The sequence below is a fragment of the Panthera uncia genome, assembly GCF_023721935.1.
Source record: "Panthera uncia isolate 11264 chromosome B2 unlocalized genomic scaffold, Puncia_PCG_1.0 HiC_scaffold_25, whole genome shotgun sequence".
NCBI classification, from domain to species: Eukaryota; Metazoa; Chordata; class Mammalia; order Carnivora; family Felidae; genus Panthera; species Panthera uncia.
The window spans coordinates 19,535,751-19,554,681 of record NW_026057581.1 but is presented as its reverse complement, the minus strand read 5'-3'; the positions used below and the strand labels follow the sequence as shown (position 1 = coordinate 19,554,681).

The 18,931-nt window shown below is 41.3% G+C and overlaps 1 protein-coding gene across 1 annotated transcript in view; it reads left to right on the top strand.

The window, feature by feature from the left end:
- Positions 1 to 18,931, top strand: part of BMP6 (bone morphogenetic protein 6) — a 157,161-nt gene that overhangs the window by 121,386 nt on the left and 16,844 nt on the right. Inside the window, exon 2 of the mRNA XM_049655087.1 lies at positions 4,973 to 5,165. Coding sequence (XP_049511044.1) covers positions 4,973 to 5,165 — 193 coding nt within the window. The remainder of the gene's footprint in view (positions 1 to 4,972; positions 5,166 to 18,931) is intronic.

Genomic DNA, 18,931 nt, shown 5'->3' with positions numbered 1-18,931 from the left:
TAAAGTTTCCATTATGTCTCTGACAGACTTTAAGGGAAAAAAGAAAAGCACTGATTTAGTGATACATATGTAGTGAAACTGTTAGTTCTTAAAAGGCAAGAAAATGCTGGACACTATTCATGTGTCTGGATACTTTTTGGGCAGGTGCCGGAGATGGCACCAGGGAGGAATAACACAGTATTAGTCATATTCCAGTTGGGTGCTGGTTTTCTCAGTGCTTTGTTAGGATGCTTCATTACCTTCGTAAGTTGCATATATCCTTTTGTATATATAGTATCATATAACTTACATTTTGAATCCTCAACTAAGAACTTCTACTCCTTCGGGCTATGGTTCCTGCATGTTGGGCAAAGGTCTGGTGCTGGTCTGATATTTCACCTGGTATATGGGATTGTATATGGTCTTCAACTATGTCCTTTCTATTTTATTTGGTGTTAAAAGAACCTTTAGAAATGATCATCAAGTTAAAAGGATGCAGTTTGTTGTTTTGTTTGTTCTGCTTTCAAAGATGGCAAACAGAAAAAGTAAATGACCTTGCAGAAGGTCGTTACTGTTAAGTTTTTACTGGTGCTTGAAATAAAAAAATTCTAGGAATTACCACCTCAGAGAACACAGAACTGTATTCATTAGCCAAACACCAAGACTGATGATACTCAATGTAGTGATTTGACTTACTGCCCTTTACACAGAATGCATCTCTCCAAATTAAAAAGGTAATTTAGAGGAACCATTGATTGGCCTTATCTAAAGACTCCGAAGTAAATTTTAATTACTCAGCAAAGACATACTCCATCAGTAGAGCTAGATTCTCAAGCATCAGCTAATGATCATCACAACTAATATTTATTAAGTACTTACTCTACCACTGACTCTTTTGTATAGATTGTCTCAATCTTCAGAAATGCTATGATTCTCACTTCACTGATAACAAATTTTGGCTAATATCTTGCTCAGCATCACATAGATCAGGAAAAGGGGAGCTGGAATTCAAAACCAGTTTGGCAGAATGACCCTTCATCAACGCTTTTAGATACTACTCAATCATGTAGCGTGTTTGGCACCACCATTGAGATGCCAAAAGGCTAGGAGTTACAAAATAGTCTTGAGTGCTGAGTTCAGAACTCAGCCCTCTCCCTTTCATTACCTCTCATATTTCTTGAGTTGTCTGATATTCCAGGAGTCCAGAATCATAGAGCTTGAAGGGGGAACGCTAAGCTTGCTGGAAACGTTACAGTTTTACCACTGTGGTCTTCAAATGCATGTGTGAGCAGTGACATAACTGCATTTATTTCTTGTATCCCTATGAGACATTAGTGCACACATTATGTAAATTCAGTTGTAGGCAAAAGATTGGGGGAGAGAGGCGTTCCAGGCAAACTCCTAATGACTCGTGGCTGAAGTATCGTGGGGAGAGGAAAGAAGGTGGTACAACTTCCAGCCAAGAGGCTTCAAGAGAGGTTTGGAAGACAGTGGAGTAAAGGGGTTGAGTGAGAGGGCTGAAAATGAGGTGGGGGCAGTCAGATCTCTGAATCTCCTCAAAGAAGGAATAAAGGAAAGGCAAAAGAAAGTTCAAAGTGCTTCAAGGTAATGTGGGGTCAGTAGAGAACTGGGAAAATGCACATAATAAGGCAATGAGCTCTAATTCGTGTTGTAATAAGGTGAAGGCTTTGAACTATGCTCCTGTCTTCTCATTTTTATTTTTTTAGTTTTAGAGGATGAGTGAGCAAGCACACTCAAGTGGGGGAGAGGGAGGAAGGAAGAGAGATGGGGACAGAGAGGGAGGGAATCTTAAGCAGGCTGTATGATCAGCATGGGGCCAGATGAGAGGCTCCATCTCATGACTCTGGGATCACGACCTGAGTCGAAATCAAGAGTCAGACGTTCAACTGACTGAGCCACCCAGGCACCCCTAGTTTCTCATTTTTAGATTCTTTAACTCTTCACATTTGTCTGTGATAATTTGCCAGGATTCTTCCTCAGTCATACATACTGCTTCCCAGCACTTTGAAATCCTTAATAATTGCATGTGATTTCTCCCAGACTTCCCATCTCTTTCTTATCCTCTCCTGTCCTCCCTAGTCCTCTTTGTGTTCATTACCGATTACTGTGTAACAAACCACCCGAGATCACGGTGGCTTAGAACAATGTGCTGCTACTTCCCACAGTCTTGTGAAATGACCAGGTTCAACTGGGTAATTCTTGCTCAAGGTCTCTCATGCAGGTGTAGACAAATGTTGGTTGGGGTTGGAGTCCTCCAAAGTCTCCCCTGGATTGGGCATCTAAGATAGCATCTTTATAACATGTGTGGTGCCTCAGCTGAGGTGGTCAGAGACTGACTGGACTCTTCCCTCTCTCCCTCCATCTGTCTCTTCATGTACCATACAGTCTCTCTACATGGTTAGCTTGGGCTTCCTCATAGCATAGAGGGTCAGAGTACTTGGACCTCTTACATGGTAACCATCTTTCCCCCAGATAAGCATTCCAAGAAGTCTAAGTGGAAGGAAGTTCAAAGCTTGGAAGTCACTCAGAAGCACTGTTGCTGAATGAAATAGGTACAGAGAAGGTCACGGAGCCCACCCCAGGGGAGGGGGACCACCCAGTAGTCTGAATACACAGAACTGTGGTTTATTGGGGGTGATATACTTGTCTAGAACTAGAGACCACATTCCTGATTTATTGAAGTTTCTGTTTACTTCTTATAACTGAAATATCTTGTTACTATCTTATATCTTGTATCACATCCATTATTTCTTCTTTCTAATTATTGTTTATACTAATAGTGATTGAAAGACTTCTTTGAGGAATTCGTATGCATTCTTTCAAATGAATCTTAACAATATATTTTTATTTATTGATATTAACATTTAAGCAACCAAAAGGCCCTATAGAAAAGCTATGTGACTGGTGTTTTGTTTTGTTTTGTTTTGTTTTGTTTTTAAGAAAGTCTGTTTGGGAAATCAGATTTGATTCACTTTTTAACCACCAATGATAACATATCACACTTAAAAAGCAGATCAGTTTTAGGGAAAAGTGATATACCCTCATGTATGGGTGTCCTTGGGTGAACTCACCAACAAGATTGCTTTTCATGCTTAGCCACTAAATTAGAAAACCTGTTCTCTTGTTGGGACTGAACCGTGGTTTACTTTGTGGTTAGATCTTGGTTTTGTTTTTTTCTTTTTTTTAACTATCAAGGTCTTACACAAGTCCAAGCTTATTTTTATACCACCCCCCAAATGAAGAGATAACTTGAATCTAAAAGATTTTAGCATACTCACATGGCAGTTTCAGAAATTCTTTATTTAAAATCTCCTGCCTATACATGGCTTAACTTTTCCTTAGCTTCCTCCGCAAATGCCATTGAGGTTTTAGGTTCTTATAAAGAGTTATTGGTGTTTTTGTTTTGTTTTGTTTAAAGAAGCTAAATCTCCAACACATGTGGGAGAAAATGGGCAGTTGGAGGTGGCAAATAATTTGTTGTTGTTTTTTTTTTTCCTACCCACAGCCCTGGGAAAACTCTGCCATAAAGGATTAATTTACTCATGAGATTTCACTGCGGTTGCCATTAAGAAAAAAAACCAATAGGAATAGTAGGGCAGAAGCGTTTCCAACCCTGGAGAAAAGAGTCAAGGATTTATGGTGGGAAGCAGACCAGTCCCTTTTTTTTCTTTTTTTAATTTTTACGTTTATGAGTTAAGCATCTGAGGTTGATACCATTTCTTTCACACAGGACTTTATATAGACAACTGGAAGCTGACTCTGAAAAATGATAATCAGCGGTTGTAGTTTTCCATAATTTATCTTCATGCAGGGGAAAGATTTCATTTAAAAAAAATTCAAGGGCGCCTGAGTGGCTCAGTCGGTTAAGCTTCTGACTCTTGATTTCAGTTCCGGTGATGATCTCATGGCTTGTGAGTTGGAGCCCCACGTCAGGCTCTGTGCTGACAGCATGGAGCCTGCTTAGGATTCATTCATTCATTCATTCATTCATTCTCTCTCTTTCTCTCTCTTTCTCTCCCTGCCCCTCCCCTGCTCTAGTGCTTTCTCTCTCAAAATAAATAAATAAACTTAAAAAAAAAGCATGTTTAAAAAAAGTAAAAATGACATTCAGATTCAAATCTTTCCCAGTTTTTAGAAAAGCCTTAGAAAATAGCAAGCTATAAATACCATTGGCAGTTTGCTTCTATGTGTCCGTCCCCACACTTGGGTTGTACACAAAGATTAAGTGGAGGGGCCCTGGCCTCAGATTCCTGCAGCCCTCCCTTTCTTCCTGGAGAAGGGAGGGCAGTGGACTTGGGTTAAGGTGGCATTTTCTCTGAAACTTTACCCTAAACCCCTCAACAAAAATTTCCACAGAGCAGCAGGCAAAATCCGAGGACTCTTGGAGATGCAGGCTGAGGTCAATGCACTCCTCGGTCCCCTCCACCCCAAGGACCCTCCCCCACCATCCCCCTCAGAGGTCAGCTCAGGGCTACCCTTGGTCTCGTCAACTGCTTGATGGTGACTGGTGAACCAATCTGAGGGGGACCAGGCAGCAGGAAGTCAAGGGGGCGGGAGAGGGTGACCGGGGCCAGGATCACTGGGCACCATCATATTCATTTTCTCCATTCTCACAACTTCCTTGGGAAGCCCTGTGAATTCTTGTCTTCGTGGATGAGGACATCCAAAGCCAAGAGTTTAAAATAACTTGCTTTTATGCAACGTACTTCAACTAAGTATTTAAAGTATTTAAACTAAATAGAATCTAAGAGTTTTATTTAATCCTTGGGTCAAATGAGGGATTTTAATCTCAGCCTGTGTGACAGGTCAGCCTCTGTTGGTTCTTGCTACCCCCCCACCCCCATCCCCTCTCCTAAGCCATTGGTAACCGGTAATCCACTTATGAATGAAAACGGGGCGGCTTTCTTGAGGTGAGCCTGTGGCACTTAGTCAAGTAACAATAGTTGTCACTCTCTCTTGTTTAATCTTATAGTGGAGCACGAGAAGGAGTTCTCCCCTGGCCAGCGATACCACAAAGAGTTCAAGTTCAACTTATCCCAGATTCCTGAGGGTGAGGCGGTGACGGCTGCAGAATTCCGAATCTACAAGGACTGTGTTGTGGGGAGTTTTAAAAACCAAACTTTTCTTATCAGCATTTATCAAGTCTTGCAGGAGCATCAGCACAGGTATGAAGGCGCAAGGAACCCCAAAGGGTGGGGCTGGCCCCCATTTCTCACCCCACCATCGTCTGACCCCGAGTGTGTCTGTGGAACGTGATGTGGAGTCCAAGGGCAGCCATGAGCATGACGAGGGATGTGTTCTGAATGGTAGTGTTTGGCCAGCAGGGAGATTTTTTTGTTATTAAAATGAAGATTTTTCCAAATAGTTTTGTGTTCCTAAGCAAGCCAGTGGACGGTCTTTACTAAGCATCCTTTGTGATCAGGAACACGTGCCTTATTGGGCAAAAAACATATCCCACCGTTTTTCAGTGCCTACTTTGAATGATGGGCGAGAAGGTGGCTAAAATAGATTCACACGTGACAGTTACATAAGGATGCTTGCAAATGATACTGATTCAAGTTAATAGAAAGCTGTGTGTTTGCATATAATATATACATCCAAATGATACAATATATCTTTGTGTGTCTCAAATCTATCTCTTCTCATTTGGGTTCATGGCAACAATAGACGTGCCCCGCCCTGCCCCCTCCCCACCCTGTCTGTATTATTCTTGTTTTTTGAAATGAGGCCAGGCTGTTTTTACAAAAGAACTTCAACAGAACATGTTCTTGGGGCTGCTCACCGATAAAGAAAAACTTCCACAGAGTGGTTTCTGGAGGATTAGATGGGCCAAGGAGAGAAATATTACAGCAGCTGGTGCAATCCTGTAGCACAAGAGAGCAAGCCAGTGACCTTGACTTGTGCTTAGTATTTGGGGGTCAGTCAGTTAGGTAGTCCAGAGAGACTGGTGATCCCGACGCACAGATTAGCACCACCGCATGCTTCCATGTGAGCGCTCGTGACGTGGAAATGCAGCATGTGTTGTGACAGCCTGGCAAGTCTGTGGTAAGTAGGCAGATAAAAATGAAAGCGAACGCAGAGAGGAAAGCAGCCCCACATTTACAAACTCTGTAAGGGATTCGCCAGCGTTGGTTTTATACGCCAAGTCTCGATTCTTGCTTTTTCGGTCCTGGATGTCTGTTGACTTCCCAAGAATGTCCGAAGGTTTAGGGATGACTTTGGCTTCTCCTGGACCTATGGATCTGTGTGTGGGTCTGCCACAAATAGGCACACTAAAATAATAATGGACCTTAACTTGCCCCATAAAAGGTTTACTTTGAGAGCACTGCCAACATTTGGCCCTTGTGCATTTTCAAGTCTGTAATGAGGGAAACAGAGAAGAAGGAAAGACACATGCCAGGCTTTGGGGACACGTCATGGTGTGGAACATATGCACTGATGGTTGTATGTGAGTTTTTAGGTGGGATGGTTATATAATAAGCAAAATATAGCTATTGTGGTATCTGTTACAAACCAAAATTTCAGAAAGAAGGGAAAGTTTTCTGATGTCTGATTTTCACTCCTGAATAAAAGCATAGTTAATAAGTGTTAAGGGAGGGTCTCTTTTGAAATAATAAATTATTGGTTGGTAGATTTTTGTCTTTTGAGGTTTCAGAGAGAATTTATACTCAGTGGTGATTCTTTGGACCTGCTTTAGTCATTGATTTTCAATCTGCCTAATTATTTGTCCACTGTATTTATCTGGCAGAAATAACCTACTGATACCAGCACCTGGTGGCTCAGTCGGTTAAGTGTCCAACTTCGGCCCAGGTAGTGACCTTGTGGTTCATGAGTTCGAACCCTGCATTGGGCTCTGTGCTGACAGCTCAGAGCCTGGAGCCTGCTTTGGATTCTGTGTCTCCTTCTCTCTCTCTCTCTCTCTCTCTCTCTCTCTCTCTCTCTCAGCTCTTCCCCTGGCTCACACTCACTTGCTCTCTCTCTCTCTCAAAAAATAAATAAACATTAAAAAAAAAAATAATAACCTACCAATACCTTTCTGGCTCAGGCATTTGTTTGGAATACATGGTTTTCTCTGTTCTGCAGGAAAAGCTTTCTAGTGAAAACACTAGATTGGGATTTTTGTAACTATGGGATTTTTCAAAATTATTATTATTTAACAAATAGAGCTAGCAGACCATTTGTAAGGTTTGTGTTGAACTCTAGCCAAAAATGAACAGCTGCCTTGTGCTTAACATGGTGGTGTCATACTTTCTCGAGGCCAGCAGCGAGTTTGGAAAACAAAATCCCAAACGGTCCCAACTTTGATGACTGTGTCAAAGCAAAGTTGTAATTTCTCTGCCTTCTAGGATGGGAGTATTTGGCGGTCGGATGTATTTAACATTTGTGCATAGGAAAGGGGAAATATGGGGAGGTTTGGGAGAATTTCATGCTTTTGAAGGGCTCCAGGTTGGCCAAGAGGAGATTTTCTTTTCTTATCGGTGGGCCAGGAGCCCAGGCCTCCTGCTGTCTCTTAATGTTCTTCCTGAGGCCTCCAGATTTAACTGCAGGACTCCTTCTGGGGAAGGTTTGATCTCCCCATCTGTACCGTCTTGGGGTGTCCTGGCTAAAAATGATCCTCCGGGCTTGTGAAGAAACTTATTTGTCTAATCTGTGTTTAAGTGAAATTTGGAGAATTTGATGGATTAACTTAATTTAACAAACGTTTGCTTTGCAAAATAGTTGGCCTCCTTGAAAAATAAAAACATAAAAAGGCAGGTTTTCTGGTGCTGAAGTCATAGCCTCAGCTAAGGCAGAAATGATATGTTGGGCCTCTTGATATAAAAGCAGCTAAGAAGGCTGACCCAGGGCAGGGTCAGAAAAGATTCTTGGAAGATAGGCCATTGCTATGAATTCTGCAGAAACATATTCCTCTTACTGATAAGAAATCACTGGACTAGGTAAGTTCCAGAAAGTGACTGCTTGAATAGATGGCGCTTTGAGTAAGAACAGGGAAACATTTGATACTTTATTCAAAAACTGAGAATAAGCCCTGAGATAGAATCTAAGTGCTGAAAAGATCTGGAGCAACCCATAGGGCAGCATTTGGTTAGCAACCCAACAGTGCTCACAGTTAAATCAGAGTAGCACGGGGTGCCCTTTTTCACATGGTGTTAATATCTGATATTCTACATCATCATGGTTCTATGATGACACTGGTGAAAATTGGCACTCGCATAGCACTTAGAGTTTGGAAAGAGCCTTCTCACATATCCCCCCGCTAGGAGGACTTAACCATTGACCCCATCAGCTAAGCAGGCCGGCATGTTTCCTTTTAGAGAATGAAACGTGGCACATGTGAATTTTGCCAAGCCCAATTTAGGCCTCCATTGTCACCTGCTGTTTCCCGAAAGTCACCCCGATGACATGGGGACAGTCCCAAGATAAAGCTGAAGTGTCAGAAAGAGGTCAGCAGTCCCCTTCTGGCACATCCCTTATATCCATCTGCTTCGCTTTGATGCAAGCATTCCAAAGGATGCTTCTGTTTGGATGTCCAATGAGATGGGGCTCTGTTGGGGACCAGATGTGCTAGAATTCAGGCCCTGCTTCTTTGGCTTTCCAGGTTTTTCTGAAGAAAACCTTTGTTGAGCTATTGAGCATCTATTAGCTTTTCTAGAGGAAGGGTGTAGATGAGAAAAAATACTAGAAAATCTTATATTAAAGTATCTTTACTTATTCCTAGTATTATCTGTTTGTCCATTTACTTTACCAGGTTCTCCTGAAACTCATACACCCTAAGCTTGTCTTCATGCTTGGAGTGTAAAGGCTGCTCTGAATACCTTGGGACCTCCCGTTCATGATGGTAGCCTGTTGCTTTCCATAACACGTACTCATGATCTTTACTTTGATAGCACTTTTAGATTAATAGTGCAATTTTGAGACCTTTCAAGAAGATCATTTTCACCTACATTTCTTCTTGGGTTAAAGACAGTCTTTTACTGTTCTTACTTGAATTTCGTCCACTTAGAAGTCAAAGTCAAACATCATCTCTTGAAAGCCCGCCAGAAATGTTTTCAGGGTCTGAAAGATGGTACAGTTTGGCACAGGCATTGGCCCACTCGCTGCTGCTAGTTTGGAAATTCCATATTCTGCTCTATATGTTTTGGCAATTGCATTGCTGGCAGTCATAGTCCGTCTTCTGTGTATATGGTAACTTTTCTGTGTTCTATCATGGTGCAGTCTTTGGAAGACATTTAGATTGAGAATTCATTCCCAACTTTAAAATTCAGTTCCTCTTGATAATAAGCAATATCACAACATACTCCTCTGTTTGCAGATAGGCAAAGTTTTGTTGTTGTTTCAGTTCATGTGTTTCATCCTGACTTAAGTAGCCTTAGGTTGTGAAGAAATGCATCTTTGAATCAAGGGAAACAGGCAATGCTGCATTAGAGTTGGATTTTGAAACTGAGAAAGATTTCTTCAGGCCACCCAAAACCCATGCTAGTAGAGTCCCTGGGAACAATCTCAGATTGAATTATTGCTTGAGCTAAATTTTTGGCCAAGTTCACCGATATAAATATACAATATAAAATTGTTTCAGGAGAGAAAACAACTTTCAAAGGGCAAAAACACATTTCTCCAGAACATTTAGTTTGATAGTGCTCTTCGGAACCATTCATAGAGATAGGGAACACAGGAATAAGCGAGGGAAGGGGAGTTAGGAGGAGTTCAGGTGTGGACATGTTTGAAGCATGAGTGGATGACCAAGAGGCAGTGGGATATGAAAGTTTTTAGCTCAGGGGCGCCTGGGTGGCTCGGTTGGTTAAGCGGCTGACTTTGGCTCAGGTCATGATTTCATGTTTTGTGGTTTCAAGCCCCACATTGGGCTCTGTGCTGACAGCTCAAAGCCTGGAGCCTGCTTCGGATTCTGTGTCTCTCTGTCTCTCTGCACCCCTCCAGCTCGTGCTCTGTCTCTGTCTCTCTCTCTCAAAAATGAATAAACATTAAAATTTTTTTTTTAAATGAAAGTTTTCAGCTCAGCATAATGGTTTCACTAAAGTAATAGATATTAGAGATCCTAAGTGAACTTGTGAAGTAGATTAGATAGCCTCGCTGTGTAAGAATAGAAATACATAATTGACCCCGTATCATTTATTGAAATACTATCCTTTTTCCATGCACTTCAGTGGCGTCTCCAATATAAACCAGGTAGCCATGTTTGTGTGGGTCTGGTCCTGAGACCTTCATTCAATTCCATTGATTGACTTTTCTTGCACCAATCTTATACTCTTCATTCTCTCAGTTTTATAAGAAGTCTTGAAAAATGGTATCTAAATTCTTCAGAATTTGAGACTTTCTCAGCTACTTATGGCCTTTTGCATTCCCGTATAAATTGTAAAATCACCATTTTAATTTCCACAAGGAAACTTGCTGGGCTTCTAATTGCAATTGCATTAAATCTAGAGATCAATTTGGAAAGAATTGACTCTTACAAATATTGAATGTTCCAGTCTAAGAATGTGGTATTTATTTAGGCTTTCTTTCACTTTTTTCAGTAATTCTTTATAATTTTTTGTGTCTTGGATATTTTTACTACATTATTCTTATTTATAGAACATTATAATATTCCAGGTTTTGAATATTTTTTATGCTATTGTAAATATTATTAGCTTTTAAAAATTTTGGTGTCTAATTATTTTTGCTCACATATAGAAATACAATTGACTTTTGGATTTTTTTTAAGTTTATTTATTTATTTTTGAGAGACAGAGAGAGAGGGAGACAGAATCCCAAGCAGGCTCTGTGCTGTCAGCACAGATCTCAATAGGGGGCTCAAACTCACGGAACTGTGAGATCATGGCCTGTGCTGAAGTCAAGAGTTGGATGCTTAACCAACTGAGCCACCAAGATGCCCTTATTTTTGTATATTGATCTTATATCCAGCAACCTTGCAAATTCACATGTTCATTCTAAAAATTTTTTTGTGCAAAATTTTGGAATTTCTGTAAATATAATCTTGCCATCTATAAATATCAGTTTTATTTCTTCTTTTGTAATTCTTATACTTTATCTTCCTCTGTTTTTCTTGTTTTTATTATGCTAGCTGGACATCCAGTAAAATTTTGAATTTGATTCAGATTTCTGTCTCAGATTAGAAATCCCTATGATATTTTGAATCTTATAGGGGGAAGACTTAATATTTTACCATTAAGGATGATGTTTGCTAAAACTGTTTTTGTAGGTAATCTTTATTAGAATAAAGACGTTCTCTATTTCTGGTTTGCTAAGAGTTTTTTAATGTTAGAAATTGGTGTGAAATTTTATTTAAAAAATTCTGAATTTTTGGGGATGATTATATGATTTTTTCCCTATTAATGTGGTATACTACATTAAATGATTTCCAAATGTTAAACCAACCTTACATCCCTGGAACAAGCTTAACTTGTCATTTATTATCCTTTTTATACAAGGCTTGATTCAGAGATCATGTCTGATAACTCTATTGTCTAGATCACCTATGGGTCTGTTCCCATTATCTATTTGTTCCCTTGATTTTTCCTCATTTGGTTTTATTTCTTGGCATGCCTGATACTTTTTAAAAAATAAATTCTGGAAATTATTTATGGAAAATATTTAATAGATACTGTTATCTCTTTCCAGAGTGGACTCTAAATTCTTCTGGAAGGCAGACAAAATACACCATGATCATCTTATTCTTTTGTTCCAATGGGGGTATTTAAGGATGTGTTAAGGATTATCTGTTTTTGGTTTTTCCCTTTCTCCTAGAGCTTAGCTCTTCAGGGAGTCTCAGCTGAAAGTCTAGGATGTTTACCAGAACTCCTCTTCCTTGGTGGGCTCTGAGCTTTAGTATTTAACTCCCCAGAATGAAGAAACTGCCAAAAACTCTGCTTTGCTTTTTGCCTTTTAAGCAGTTTCTCTCTCTTTGTATTCTCAACTTCTTACTCCATGCATACACAGCCTAATATTTGGCAAATATCTCACACGGAAACATTGGACTTCAAGGTATACAGGACTTAAAGATCCAAGGCCCTAGAGGAAGTGAACCCAAACTTCTGTGAGCTCACTTTTATGCAGCCCCTTTCCTCTGAGACCTTAGCCCTTCAAGCCCTCGCTTTCTGAAACTCCAGTTTTTATCCTCAGTTACAGATACTGTTCCAAGCTATAGGCTCCTGCTCCTTTCTGATACCCATGCATCAGGCTAGGAATTATCCAATGTCCTGAAATGAAAAGGCAATACAAAGAGAACACAAATGTGGGGCTCACCTCCATGTGTTTTTCTTTTTCTCTGTGAAATTGACCCATCAAGAGTTGACTGTCCTATTGCTCTAAGATGACGACAAATGGGCTTTTTTTTCCCCAATTGTTCTTAGTGGGAATGTTAGTTTGCTACATCATAACCAGAAGCCTGTGTCTCTGAATCATAGTATTTTTATTATTTTTATGGTGAAATCTTTATAATGAATCCCTACAAATGTTGCTTTTGATTTATTAACCAAATGGTGTTGTTTTGGGAACAGGACCTGAACCTGGTACTTGATCCAGTTCCAGGATCTAGGAGAGCAATTTCCTTCGAATAGCATTTCTTATAGATTGATTGCTCTAAAAATGCTGTTGGGTTTTCAGTGCTGCTTGCTGAAGTGACACGAACCTTTATCTTCACTGAGGTAAAGGTGAGATACCTGAGACTACGTTCTTTTTTGAAGAGAAGGGCAAATTTGAGAAAGCCGGGATTAGAGAACCTCATTGTACCTGGGGCAGAGGGAAATCAAAGCCCTTTATCACTGTACCCAGCCACACCTGTTTCTCTTTCTGTATCTGGCTTTCACAGGTATGATCCTCAGGGACTCCTGAAATCTTACTTGCCGACTTGATAATCTTTGGCACACTCAGTGTGGGCCTCAGGCAAGCATTGAACTTTTCAGTATTTGTTCCTTTGCCCCTGAAAAAGGGACAATACAGCTGACCCACAGCTCAGGTTATATAACTAGTTAGTTTCATCTTTTTAGTGAAGTCATACCTAGAATGGTCTACTGGAAATTCAAGAAAAAAATTCAAGCAGCTACTGAACCTTACTCCTTAGCCAATCTAAGTTCTGTTCTTTGCATAGGCACAATGTAGAAGAGAATATTACAGAAAGGAATTGAGGTTATCATAAAGAGTTGGATATACTCAAAAGAATGCTCCACTTGGGGGGAGAGGGGGAGTCAGGGTGTGGTGGGCAAGAGAAACTGTTGTTTAGGGACTGTTACCAAGTGGTAACTTGGTAAACATGAGAATAGGTCTTTATTTCTGGAAACTGTGCCTTACATATTATTCGTTCCCAGAAACAGATTGCCTTAGTCATGTGCATATTCTTCTCTCTCTCTCTCTCTCTCTCTCTCTCTCTCTCTTTCTTTTTTTTTTAAGTTCATTTATTTATTTTGAGAGAGAGAAAGCATGAGCAGGGGAGGGGCAGAGAGAAGAGAGAGAATCTCAAGCAGGCTCCATCTCAGAGCCCTATGCGGGGCTCAAACCCACAAGCTGTGAGATCATGATCTGAGCCGAGGTTGAGAGTTGGATACTTAACTGACTGAGCCACCGAGGCACCTTAGTCACATGAATCTTCTTACCAGGATGTCCAGCCTTGTGGGAGGCCGGCCATGGTAGTAGCTAAGACTATCTTACAAGACATCTGGGGTTGTTGTTGTTGTTGTTGTTGTTGTTGTTGTTGTTTTTTAAAGAAAAGTCACAGATGAACAGCATTTTTCCTGTTTTATTTCCCTAGATCATACAGGATATGGAAATGTAGGATTGGTGATGACAATGACAGCGTAACATTTGCACATAACATGTTTAAAAGCCGGCTGGATTTCTCATTTAGTCTGTGCTTGATCACTCGGGCATGTTGGAGTATATATCCCAGTGAAGGAGAACATTATTTTGCAGGTTAGGTAGCTGTGAATTTGTGGAAAGTCATCCGCTTTACCTCTCTCCATCCTCGACACAGAGAAGTGGGCCTTCTAATGATACCGCTGTTTTGGACTTGTTCTTGCTTGTGATTCTGATTATTAGTCTAACTTGATAACTCCCTGAGGGTAAGGCCAATCCATAAGACAATCAAACATTTACTCTGTGAGCATTCTACATTTGCTTTGTACTGTTTTAAGGAGAGGAGCAAGAACTCTCAAGAGCAGTTAGCTTTGAACCTTAAGTCTAAAAAGCATGTGAAGGTAATGCTAGTCCTATTCAAGGGAGGGGGACTATGCTGTAGGTCAGTGGCTCTCACAGTGTCATTCCCAGACCAGCAGCATCACCTGGGAACCTTAGAAATGCAAGTTCTCAGGCCCCATGCCCCGAAACTCTGGGGGTGAGCCCAGCAGTCTGTGTGTTAACAAGCTCTCCCGGGGATTCCAACAGTAAGCCAGCTGAACTTGAGAACCACCACTCTGATGATTGATTAAGAGCATGTGCACCACTGAAGCAAAGTTGCCTGGGTTCAAATCCCAGCTCTACGCTTACTGGCTGTATGACTGCGAGCAAGCTTCTTAACCTCTTTGTGCCTTAGTTTCCCTATCTGTAAACCTGTGATGGTATCCCTGGCGTTTACCTCTTATGGTGGTTGTGAGGCATTAGCATGTGTAAAAGCATTCAGGTAGTAAACAGCATGTAAGGGCTAGCTAGGTTAATATTCTGTCAGCAAAGTGACTTGTATTCGTTTGTTGAAGATGGAATATTCCATACAGAGTTAAGGTGCCTTTGCCATTTGAAACATCTCTTTATACCATGCTAGTCCTTGAGGTGAAAATTAGTTAATAGAAAGTGGCATAAAATCAATGAGAGCTTAGCTAATTATATAATAATAATGTGCCTTCACCCTTGTTACTCAAATTGATGTGTGTGTAGCAGTTTACGCTGAGTTGTAGGGCTGTGTTTTCAAATATCCTATTCTTTTCTGTCCTTTTAGTGATAAAAGTTTAAACATAATTCTCTATATATGATATGTTATGTAAGAAGAAAGTAAAAATGCTGCTTTATTATCTCACTTTCTAAAATGATTGGCTTTTGACTTCCATTCTTTTTGAAGTTTAAATTCACCTCATTGCATATAAAGTCGGTTCATCACTATAAGAATGTCGTTTCGTATCTTAGTTTACCATTAAGTCTAGACATAGGTAGAGGAATGTTCTGAACAAATAAAGGCACAAGACCACAGGCTCACCTTATCAAATATTTCATAAATCTGCTTGCTTCAAACATCTAAATTCTACTTTATCAAGAACATTTCTAGTAAAATGGTGAGTAGTAAGCAAAGTTGCACCTTGTCTAGGGCAGTATGACTGTAATGGGTGCCATCTGTCAGGAAAGACCAAAGCTGGCCACTAGGAGCTCAGATACTTCCTGCTCTTCCCTGGGGGTGAAAAAGAAAGAGACCCACTGTGTTCGCCATGGGTCTGCCTCTCAGCCTGACGGAGTGTCACCTACAAGGGCAGGTGCTTTGGAGGCTGTGCAATGGGAGGGACCACGTAGAGGTGACCTTGCCCATCAACACTAGTTCCACAAGTCTTTGCAAGTGACTTGCTGGTCAGTCAACTCTAGCCCCAAGGTGAATTTGTGAAATTTTCTAGAAATTTCTACATTTTCTAGAAATCTCTTGTTAGGCTTATTAATTGTTAAGAACTTAATTTTCCCAGGATGATCACAGTCTGAGGAAACTCATTCCCTCAGGTTAGATAACACTGAGAATAAAATTATTGTATCCTTGAAGATGGAATGCATATTTAGCATGAAACATGGAGTTCTGTGAGTTGATAGAGAACAAAATAGGCAGTAAATTATTTTTGTAAAAAAATTTTTAATGTTTATTTATTTTTGAGAGACCAAGAGACAGAGTGTAAGAGGGGGAGGGGCAGAGAGAGAGGGAGACACAGAATCCGAAGCAGGTTCCAGACTCTGAGCTGTCAGCACAGATCCTGACTCAGGTCTCGAACTCATGAGCTGTGAGATCATGATCTGAGCCCAAGTCAGCCACCCAACCAACTGAGCTACCCAGGCGCCCCAGTAAATTCTTTCAAAATTGTCTCTCTCTCATTTCAGAATCTTCTTTCATGGTGTATTAACTTGAGTATGTCAGTGATCCAAGTAGGAAGTCCAAATAGTCCAGTCATGGCAGTCACTTTGGCCAGACCCTAGGATTCTTTATCCACTGGTTATACATGTTTTAGATAAGATTCAGAAGCGAATCCTTGTATTAAAAAAATTTTTTTTTTTTAATGGCAGTCACTTTGGCCAGACCCTAGGATTCTTTATCCACTGGTTATACATGTTTTAGATAAGATTCAGAAGGGAATCCTTGTATTTAAAAAAAATTTTTTTAATATTTCTATTTATTTTTGAGAGCAAGAGTGAGCAAGCACGAGTTAGGGAGGGGCAGAGAGAGAGAGGGTGACACAGAATCTGAAGTAGGCTCCAGGGTCTGAGCTGTCAGTCAGCACAGAGCCCAATGCAGGGCTCGAACCCATGAACCATGAGATCATGACCTAAGCTGAAGTTGGACACCTGTCTGCCTGAGCCAACCCAGCGGCCCTGAGGCTACACTTTTATAGTAAGGAGACTTAAGAAGGTTATGTGTCATTGAAGAAGAGTAAATAGATGTGGGTGAGATCTGACCCACTTCATTGACTTGCCATAAATAATGTCTTTTTTTTAATGTTTATTTATTTTGAGAGAGAAAGCTAGAGCAAGTGTGAAGGGGGGAGGGACAGAGAGAGGGGGAAAGAGAGAGAATCCCAAGCAGGTTTTGTGCTGTTAGCGCAGAACCCAGTTTGGAGCTCGATCCCATGGACCATGGGATCATGATCTGAGCCAAAATCAAGAGTCAGGCACTTAACCAACAGAGCCACCCAGGCACCCCAAATAGCGTCTCTTAAATACCTGAGTTATTGGAAACATTGAGGGTGAGCTAATGAAGTTGTTCCTTTTGTTTTTTGTTTGTTTTTTTAATTTTTCACCCTGGCTGGGTGAATATGTGTCAGTAGTGTTCTCAGTCTAAGCAGAGAATATTCTGTGTGGGAAGAAGAGTAGAGCAAGACTGAGAAGGTCCCTTGAGTTCAGCAGATGTCAGCCATCTTTGGTCCCTTCCTGTGTGCACCTTTCACCTCTTCCTCCCTGGCCTTGATAGGAGAACCTGCTCGTGATTTCTGATCACATGCCAGCTCCAAGTATCTTAACACGTTTCTGCATCCAGCTGATGTTGGCATTGGTGTGCAGTAGATTTGAACCCTTACCTTATTCTGAGCCCTGGTGCAGTAGTTTTCAACCTGGGCCCTGTGCTTTTCTTGACTCTGCTTTTGAGATATGTGGTGGCCAAGAGTATGTGCTCTGATTGTAAGTTCTGGTCACCCCACTTAATACCTGTGTGACTTTTGATATACCTCACCTCTCTAGGCTCCATGCCCTCAGCTGTAGGAGAGAGAAAGTAATAGGACCTGCCTCTCGGGGTCCCCAAGGAATAAAGGAGAGGCTCTGGGTGCACCCTGCATATCGAAAGCACACAGTGAATAGTTGTTGTTCCTTGTCCATTTAGTCCCATCATATTAAGCGCATGCTCTAGCTCACCTTCTTCCCATGGGACCCAGGCATCGTAGATTCAAAGAACATCTGAATTTGAGGCTGCCTCACTGCTGGTGAGCCACAGAGTTTTCCATCTTTCTGGACTCAGCTGCCAGGCTGTGTTTGTGTATGCCACTGGTCTCCTAAGCAGTGAGGACCAGCGTTCTCACTGCATGGCCTGGGAAGTTGGTGGAGAGACATCACAGATGCCCGGGGACCCGGCATGACTCAGGAGCAGTCAGGAGAGAACGTCAGGCTCCCTGTGTCCACGGGTCTCCACTAAGCCCGAGGAGTTCATGCTTTCCACGTCATGATTGTTAATCCTTCCCGTCAACACCTTCCCCCTTTACCTCAAGTTTAGTTTCTGATTCATGTTTTCCCCTTTTCTCCTCTCTGCTTTCTCTCCTATTGTGGATGATGGACTTGTGTCCCATCCTGCTTTCTCTTGTAATAGAGGCCCATTTCCATTATTATAAACCCTACTTTTTCAAAATAAAAGTTCGTTCTAGCTCTTCGTACCATCTCTGCCACACTCCTGTCCCAGACTGAGGTTTTCTGCGTCCTTGTTACAAGGCCTTAAGAATCGTTTGCCAGGTCCGTCATCGGAGCTCTGCAGATAGTGACAGCGGACCCCCTTCGCCTCAGGGGCAGCGTGGCACCCTGAAATTCTCACTATGTCTTCATCCTCGAGGGTGCCGCTCTGACATGGACACGTCTCATGCTGCCTTCGGGACATTTTCCCACATTGCTGTCCATAGCGTCTGTGTTATTTCTGGATGAGGGTCTTCTCCAACCTTCTAGATCAGAATTTATGTCTTTTTATATCTTCACTTCAAAGCTTTGGACTTGCACTCCCCTCTTGCTGTTTTCCATGAACACCCCCATCACCCTGCTTACAGTTACCTCAGTCCTGGGGGGTAATCTGTCAACAGGAGGTATGACACATGCACATCGGAGAGTGCTTTAAAGATGGCAGGCCTGAGAGCGGCCCCCCGCGGACCCTGGTCAACAGCTGAGTAAACTACTTTTAGCTCTACCTACTGTTTTAAGCTTGGAAAAGATGACAATAGAACTTCCTTCTAACTCTAAGCCATGTAAACAGGAAAAATTGTTTCCCCTCAGAAATCTAAAATGTTTAACTTAGACATTTTCACTGGCCTCACAGATATTTGATGGGATAGAAATGCATTTTATTCATTTGCCACAGGCTGTCTTTCATATTGATCTCAGAAGGCAGCATGATAGTATGGAAAACTCCGAATCTGTTTGCTTTCTTCATGCTTGCTAGGCTTTTTTAAAAAAAAATTTTTTCTAACAATTATTTATTTTTGAGAGACAGAGCATG